The sequence below is a fragment of the Apteryx mantelli genome, chromosome 28 (genome assembly GCF_036417845.1).
Source record: "Apteryx mantelli isolate bAptMan1 chromosome 28, bAptMan1.hap1, whole genome shotgun sequence".
NCBI lineage: Eukaryota > Metazoa > Chordata > Aves > Apterygiformes > Apterygidae > Apteryx > Apteryx mantelli.
In genome coordinates this window covers 1,062,548-1,071,404 of record NC_090005.1, presented here as the reverse complement: position 1 = coordinate 1,071,404, position 8,857 = coordinate 1,062,548, and the positions used below count along the sequence as shown (strand labels likewise).

Sequence of the window (8,857 nt, the reverse complement as noted above, 5' to 3'; positions counted from 1 at the left end):
GTACTTGGTAGCATATTCTTCAGGGTTTTGCCCAATTAGTCTTAAATAATGAGTATGATGAGGGATCACTGCAAACTTTTAGGTCTGTTGCATAATCTAATTGACTTGTTACTATGTATTTCACAGGTACGGCTTGATATTTGTGCCTGATTCAAATAAAAATATCTGCTAAAGGAAATTACTTTCAGACAAGGCTTTTTGATTGCATCAGAGAGAAGTAAAGTTTTATTAGAGTCTTTTTTTTTTCCCAGAAGAATACCAATCACGGTAGAGATTAACTCAGGAAACAGTGATTAGGCACAGAAATACAGATGGAAGAAGCAGTTAGGTCATCCAAAGAGTTTAGATGAGCCACCTGGAGTGAACGGTGTTGAGTAACTCGAACAAGTATTTGCTCTTGCTCTTTGCAGAGGCCTGATCAGACATGCTGGGTATGTTCTTGCTTGGTCCAAAGGCCCACTGGGTAGGTTCTGCAATGGAGGGTGCTGGTTTTGCCGATCAGTTCTCAGGCCTTCTAAAACTCCCTGTAGAAAGATGAAAGGAAGCAAGAATCTGGTTTGAAGGAATAAACTGTCTCTTTCAGCATCTTTAATATTATTATTATTTCAAAATTATAGAGTGTGCAGTTCTCAATGGACTAGATTTTTTCCCGGCATTCTGGAAAGATTAGAGCAAGGTCAGACTTTATGTTTGTACATGCATGTGTGTTTGCAGCTTGATCATATTAAATATATGGACCTGCTTCTATTCTCATTTCTGTAAGTGTAAATCAGGAGAGACTCTCTAAATTTAGAGAGACTATAGCAGCATAAACCCAGTATAGATGAACTTAAGTTCATATTTATTTGTGTATGGGTATTTACAACAGATTTTTAAAAGTTTAAAGGACATCAGATTTTAACTTCCTTGAACTTGCTGTTCATTTCCACATTTTCAGACTTTTTCTGATTTTTTTGAGTGGCCAGGACTTGGAGCCTTACCCGACTTCATAGTTTTTATGGCTTCGGACACTTCTTCCATTGTTGCTCCTCTCTCCAGTGTTTTATTCCCTTCCAGGCAGAGCTTCAAGGGGCCTCCTGTAACCACAGCCATAAAATTAGACATGGAGAAGACCTCTGGTCACTCCCCATCCTTTTCTACTTCAGGACTTTTGGAGCTAATACTTCTTATTTTTTAAATGTCATAATTGTTCTACCTCTTATTACCAATTACATTTCTAACATTTGGCTTTACTCAGAAACTACTGACTTCTCTGGTTCTCTGTATGCTTTGGATTGCACATTAGCTACTTCCTCAAAGCTGTGTTAGCAGAATCTCAAATGAGGGCTTGTTCTCTCCCTTTCTCTGCTTCAAACACATTTTATTCTTCCACAGATCCTCTGATACAACTCTCCGTAATATCTTTGCATTTTTGCTACTTTTGAAAATGCTATCATGTTAATATGTTAACTGTATAAGAACAAATGTCAAAGTGGACTTAAAACATGGCAGTGAAAACAAATAGCAGAAACATCTCCAAATTTCCAAATAAGGATGGAAGTTGACGTGTCCTTTCCTGCTATTCAGAGAGAAGAGTTAATGAGAGGATGTACTCTTTTATTCCAGTCCTTACCTTGGCTTTCACAAGAGTTGCCAGACTGGGAGTGAGAAGACGAAGAGTGGGAGAGGCATGATTTACCCCCTCCTCCTCCACCGCTGCCACCTCCTCCACCTGAAATTCTGCCACAGGCTCCACCTCTTATTCCTCCGCTCTCTCCTCCACCTCCAGAAGTTCTTCCATAGCTTCCTTCCATAGATCTTCCTCCACTACTTCCTCCGCCTGAGGACCAACTACTTCCTCCTCCAGTACTTCCTCTTCCAGAAGAGTAGCTAATTCCTCCATGTCTTCCTCCGCTGGCAGAACCATCACCAGCTCCTCCCTGAGAGGTGCTGTGAGGGGGAAAGGGCAGGCATGGACACAGTTTACAGCAACATGACATATCCGACATCCTATTGACTTTATACAGGCCACTTTCTGACAGTCTTTCTCTGAGCTCCTCGTACAGCTGAGAAAGCGCTACTCTGTGAAACTTGTTCTAGAGAACTGGTTTTAAACTTTCCTAACTGAGAACAAATGAACTGAACTGCACTTAAAAAAGGAATAAAAGGCAAGAGGCGGAATGGCTTTAGCCGTCTTTCGAGCCTCAGAAGTAGGTACCTTGAGTATTTAGAAGATACAGTTATTATCTTGCCTATCTGTCATTTTGATACATAACTTTGTATTTCCTGATTATTCTTATGAGAGGAAATGGCAAATTATAGTTCTAAATACTTTTCCAGACACTTTTGTCCAATTCATAATAAATGTAGAGTAACACAACTTGGTACACTGCCAGCTAAGATTTAGACTCAGTATGAATTACTGGGATTATGGTAAATATATTGATGATGAATCAGTCATTGCACTAGTTCTTAACATAAATGTTGCCACTTTCACCTTCACCTGTTTGCAAAGATGGCATGTTAATTAATTTGAATATACGTACGTAATATTGTGCTGTCCTTCCTCAAGCAGTGCCCGGTACTGAGCAATCTCCTGTTCCAGGCGGGTCTTGATGCCCAGGAGCATCTTGTACTCCTCATTCTGACTCTCCATCTCGCAGCGGATGCTGGCCAGCTCCTCCTCCAAGGGGCCGATCATACCCTGGATCTGCTGCAGCTGCATGTTATAGCGGCGTTCTGTGTCTTCCAGGTTGGATTGGAGAGAGTTTACCTGAGAATGGAAAACAAAATATGATGTTTATGGGAATGAAGCAAGATTAGCCCATTTTAATGCCCAAAATGAGAAAAATCTTTGATAGCATCAGATGCACCAAGTAGCTCCTTCTTTACATGGAGCGCTGGCAATAGCTGATCTATCATTCCAGCGACTCGTGTGTTCTTAGCATTTCAGAGAAGCAGAAGCAATCGTCACATACCATGCTGAGCTCAGACTGCAGTTCAATTTCCAGGCTCTGATATTCACGTCTCAGTGCAGAGATCTGTTGGTTGCTTGATTCCAATTCCTGGCCACTTGAGTGGACTTGTTGACTCACCTCCTCCATCTGAAAAATGAATATACAGAATTGGGGTCTTTCAGTTTTACTTATGAGGTCAGTATGGTAGATACGTTTTCATTAAGGCATTTGGCAACATGAGTTGGGGTAGGGCGAGATGTAATATAGGGGCTGTATGAACTTTCTTATATGGCTTTGTCAGTGTAGTTCAAGCCAGCTTGTAATTTCTTTTATTTTAGTTGAAAGCATTCTACCATTTTTATCCTAAAACTGATAAATGTTGTGGTTCAGAATGTCATTCCTCTACAGCAAGTTCTTACCAAAAGTTGGTATTATTTTGCTTTTGTAATGTGAACATTCAAAATGTAACCTTATGAGATGTAAATAAGCTATATAACATCCTGTTGTAAGAGAGAAATAATTATTTTTTGTTTTAATATATTGATTTCTGCTTATATAAATTGAGGAAAATCTACATGAATGTTCTAGGTGCTTTTGACTGTGTTTAAAATTAAATAGATCAAGATACACAGTACTTCCTTACTACGTCTGACTGCTCAGCTCAAAATGAACTGACTCCCAAGCAGTATGCCTGACAAAAATTGCTTCTTTACACATTCCTCTAAAACATTTATCCACTGTCTGCAGAGCTGAGCTATTTTGTAAAGAGGGGTTCAATGCTCTGTCATTCACCTTGCTTTCATACCACCTTTCAACCTCTTCACGGTTTTTCTGGATAATACTTTCATATTCTTGTCTCATATCATTGAGTTTTTTCAGCAGATCCTCTCCTGGAGCAGCATTGACTTCCACATTCACATCACCGCTGGACTGTGTTTGCAGTGATTTCATTTCCTGCAGAGAAAACCCAGGCCAAAGGCAAACAAACAAAAATGGTGAAATTACTTTGTGAAAGAGTTTTGCAAAATGACTTCCAGAAGACAGTTCACTGCCTCTGAAATCATACTCTAGACCTTTCTCCATCCAACAGTATTTTTTGAGGGGGGGCGGGGGAGGATTGTTGCAATTATTTGGCCTTGACTTCCCAGCCATTGCTTGCTGAGAGGGACTGTGCTAAGAGATACACAGGAAAAGTCTGGGCCTGGAGATCAGCCTGTCCCAGCAGGCCCCTCGTTGACGTGCCACACATTAGGAGAGCAGCGGAGACTGTTCAGCGCAGCAGATGTCCGCAGTAGGGTGGCACCTGCGGCCATGTCACCTGGGAGACCTGCCCACATTGCCGATATTGCAAGTGTCCTTGTTTTCCTCTGTAGCTTGCGTTTCAAGGAGCTGGCCCTTACCTCCTCATGATTCTTCTTGAGGCTAATCAGCTCCTCCTTTAGGGACTCAAATTGCATTTCCAGGTCAGACCTGCCCAGGGTCAGATTATCCATCAAGGGTCGCAACTGATTAATATCAGCCTCCACACTCTGCCGGAGACCATACTCAGTCTCATACCTGTGCCAAGGACAGTGCAGAAAGGTCAGCCCTGGTCTTGGGCTCCTAGTCCTTCTCCTGCCAACTTTATTTATGAACAACATCACATATCCAGTGATCTTAATTTCTGTTTTCATGTCTATACTTTGTTTGTTACACACAGCATCTCTCAATCAGCAGAATTACAAAATCAGCAGCCAGTACCTAAAGTAGAGAGAAAGTCTGGAGAGAGGAAGACTTTCCCTTGGTGGAGGAGGAGTGGGTTAGAGATCATTTAAGCAAACTTGACACCCACAAATCCATGGGCCCTGATGGGATGCACCCACGAGTGCTGAGGGAGCTGGCGGATGTTATTGCTAAGCCACTCTCCATCATCTTTGAAAGGTCATGGAGAACAGGAGAGGTGCCTGAGGACTGGAAGAAAGCCAATGTCACCCCAGTCTTCAAAAAGGGCAAGAAGGAGGACCCAGGGAACTACAGGCCAGTCAGCCTCACCTCCATCCCTGGAAAGGTGATGGAGCAGCTCATCCTGGAAGCCATCTCCACGCATGTGGAGGAAAAGAAGGTGATCAGGAGTAGTCAGCATGGCTTCACCAAGGGGAAATCATGCCTAACCAATCTGATAGCCTTCTATGATGGAATGACTGGCTGGGTAGATGAGGGGAGAGCAGTGGATGTTGTCTACCTAGACTTCAGCAAGGCTTTTGACACTGTCTCCCATAGCATCCTCATAGACAAGCTCAGGAAGTGTGGGTTAGATGAGTGGACAGTGAGGTGGATTGAGAACTGGCTGAATGGCAGAGCTCAGAGAGTTGTGATCAGTGGTACAGAGTCTAGTTGGAGGCCTGTAGCTAGTGGTGTCCCCCAGGGGTCAGTACTGGGTCCAGTCTTGTTCAACTTCTTCATCAATGACCTGGATGAAGGCACAGAGTGCACACTCAGCAAGTTTGCTGATGATACAAAACTGGGAGGAGTGGCCGATACGCCAGAGGGCTGTGCTGCCATTCAAAGAGACTTGGACAGGCTGGAGAGGTGGGCGGAGAGGAACCTCATGAAATTCAACAAAGGGAAGTGCAGGGTCCTGCACCTGGGGAGGAATAACCCCATGCAGCAGTACAGGTTGGGGGTTGACCTGCTGGAAAGCAGCTCTGCTGAGAAGGACCTGGGAGTGCTGGTGGACACCAAGTTAAGTATGAGGCAGCAATGTGCCCTTGTGGCCAAGAAGGCCAATGGTATCCTGGGCTGCATCAGAAAGAGTGTTGCCAGCAGGTCGAGGGAAGTGATTCTCCCCCTCTACTCAGCCCTGGTGAGGCCACATCTGGAGTACTGCGTCCAGTTCTGGGCTCCCCAGTACAAGAGGGATGTGGCACTACTGGAGCAAGTCCAGCGAAGGGCCACAAAGATGATTAGGGGACTGGAGCATCTCTCTTATGAGGAAAGGCTGAGAGAGCTTGGCCTGTTTAGCTTGGAGAAGAGAAGGCTGAGAGGAGATCTTATCAATGTGTATAAGTATCTGAAGGGAGGGTGTCGAGAGGATGGAGCCAGACTCTTTTCAGTGGTGCCGAGCGACAGGACGCGAGGCAATGGGCACAAACTGAAACACAGACACTTCCATCTTAACATGAGGAAAATGTATTCTGTGGTCTTTTTCACCTTCTCTGTCTACCACAGGCTTTGTGCAGGTTTCATGTATCTATTTCTTCTGGCTTTCAGTGAGAAATAATCATAATTTTCCTTTCCTTAAAAATAAAGTTCTTTTTAAGCTTTTCCCTACAGGAATGTTCTTTGCCTCCAAAGCCATAGGGAATATTCCCATTGAAGAGCATTATGGAAATAATGAAGTATTTTGAAGTCTTACAGATTATTTCAGTTATGCTGCCATGGAACCAGAAGAAACCTTACTCTCTGTAGATTGACATTTCTGTACTGAATGAATTTATGCAAGTTGAGGAAAGTAGGAAAAAGGAAGCCAGTGCCTGGAAAAGAGGAATATATATTTACTTTATCCTGAAGTCTTCTGCAGTCATCCTTGTGTTATCCAGGTCCAAAAGCATCCTGTTAGTTTCCACGGCTGCAGTCACAAGCTAGAACAGAAGACAATATGCTGAGGACAGTTTTCCCTGTGAAACTCTCCAGGTTCTCACAAAGGACACAAATGTGAATGTGATCTTCCCATGATAATGTCCCAGCTGTCTGAGGGAAACTGCATTTCCTAAATACAAGGGTCTGGAAAGGTCATCTGCAGTGCAAAACAAAGAGGTACCTCTATGAAAATAGCATTAAAAGTGTGAAAACTGCATTTTGTGAGTACAAGGTAGGAGTGGAGAGTCCTACCGACAGGCCTGGAGTCACTGCCATTGCACTGGCTCACCTTCCATGCCCACAGGCCAAGACCTGTACTCGAGTGTCAGACACTGCACCCTCCCAGAGGATAAGTGTTGCCACTCTTCCCGTGCTCTAAAACCTGCTGCAGGCATTCTGAGAGCCTGCACTCACTGCCAACAAACTGCTTGTTGGATGTACTCCATCTCTAATGGAGTTTGAAAAGAAGAGAGCAAAACTTTTCTCAATGTCCTGGTAGATGGCTTGATCATTTATGAAGATGAGGGCTTTCTGCCCTAATATTTAGGGGAGAGGCAGGATTCCAGAGGCATTCCTCCCTTTGGTACTGTGTTTGGGCATCCTGCTGCCTCATCCAAAGTCTGGAAATGTAGACGCGTAACTTGAGTTTCCAGACCCAGATGCTTAAAGCTAGGGGTGACGATATCTTTCATCTCTATGTCTAGGCCCTGTCCCTTTGTGCATTTGGTCTTGTCTGCTTGACTCCTGAGACCCACGTAGTTGGATGCATGCACAGAAGGCAGAATTTCAAGCACGAAGCACTTTTAGAGAGGCATTTAAGGAGTATAGAAATATCCATGCTGGGTGCCTCAAAGATTTACTCAATCACAAAAATTCTATCTGATGCTTAAGCTTCTCTGACTAAGAACATCCTACCTGATTTTGAAGGTCTTCAATTGTTCCGTAATAGTGGCTGTAGTCCTTTGCACCAGTAGGACCTTGCTTCTGGTACCACTCTCTGATTAATTGTTCAAGCTGAGTATTTTCCTTTTCTAAATTTCTGACCGTATCCAGGTAAGAAGCCAGGCGGTCATTAAGGTTCTGCATGGTCAGCTTTTCATCATTGGAGAGAAATCCGGTATTCCCTCCACCAAAGCCACCACTGCCAAAGCTGCCACCGCTGAAACCACCACCACCTCCACCAAAGCTGCCTCCGTAACCACCACCAAACCCACTTCCACCTGATCCAAAGCCTCCTCCCATACTGCCACAGCCCATTCCCCCCCCATAACCACCACTGCTCATTCTCCCTCCGTAACCACCACTGCTCATTCCCCCTCCATAAAAGCCACTGCTCATGCCCCTTCCATAACAGCCACCGCTCATTCTCCTTCCATAACCACCACTGCTCATTCCCCCTCCGTAACTACCACTGCTCATTCCCCCTCCATAACTACTGCGCCTGATCCTTCCACAACCACCACCGCTCGCTCCCCCTCCGTAGCTGCTCCTGGAACTTCCTCCACCACAACTGCTACCCGAAATCCTGCCACCACCACTGCTTCTGGAAGAGGTGTATCTTCTTGAGGAGACAGAGGAATACTTACTGCCCCCTCCACCACCATAGCTGCTAGCACTGCCACCACCACTCCCTCGCAGGCAGCTTTTAGAGGTCTGCTTGGAGCCACAGCTCATAGCGGCAGCAGTGAATGACTTCAGGTTAAACTCAAAGCTGGTTTTACAGTTGTTCTGGAATCATAGCTCCAACTTCTACCCTGCCTGGTCTGTATTTATACTGAGACAGTGGGTGTCACCATAGAAGGGAGTACCTTCTTTCCATGTTCATTTGCAAGCCCTGGTTCTTATGCCAAGAGCAATTTGCCAAAGGGAGATGTTTGACAGTGCCAGCAAGCTTAACCCGTACTCAAAGTGTTCATGACCATTTGTTTATTAATACAAAACATGTAATTTCTGTTGGGTGGCTCTGAATTAGGTGGATCTTTCCTGTGATTCTAGTCCACTGACTTACAGTCATCTGAATTAAACTCACCCCAATCATCTCATCCCATTCACATCCCTTTCAGCACTGTTGTAATATAGAATAGTAATGAATTTTACTATCTCTCTTTTAACGTAATTTTCCACATGCTATTTCCCCTTTCAGATGTGCATCAAAAAATCAAGTTGACTTTTTTATATTTAAGTGATATTTTAATATGTTCTGGTTTATGGATATATTATTTCCTTATTTTTAGTCTTTTCTTGCTTTATGCCTCTGGAAAACACATTGCAGTATATCTTTTACAGATACACTTGAACTACTG

The 8,857-nt window shown here is 44.0% G+C and overlaps 1 protein-coding gene across 1 annotated transcript; it reads right to left on the bottom strand.

Moving 5' to 3' along the window:
- Nucleotides 1-342: 342 nt before the first annotated feature.
- Nucleotides 343-8,228, bottom strand: LOC106487605 (keratin, type I cytoskeletal 13-like). Its single transcript, XM_067311775.1, has 10 exons — nucleotides 8,018-8,228; nucleotides 7,470-7,951; nucleotides 6,474-6,556; nucleotides 4,337-4,493; nucleotides 3,729-3,890; nucleotides 2,958-3,083; nucleotides 2,526-2,752; nucleotides 1,593-1,929; nucleotides 981-1,062; nucleotides 343-470 (listed from the first exon to the last, which is right to left on the bottom strand). The coding sequence occupies exons 1-10, from the start codon at nucleotides 8,226-8,228 to the stop codon at nucleotides 343-345; spliced, it is 1,995 nt and encodes a 664-aa protein (XP_067167876.1).
- Nucleotides 8,229-8,857: the final 629 nt, after the last annotated feature.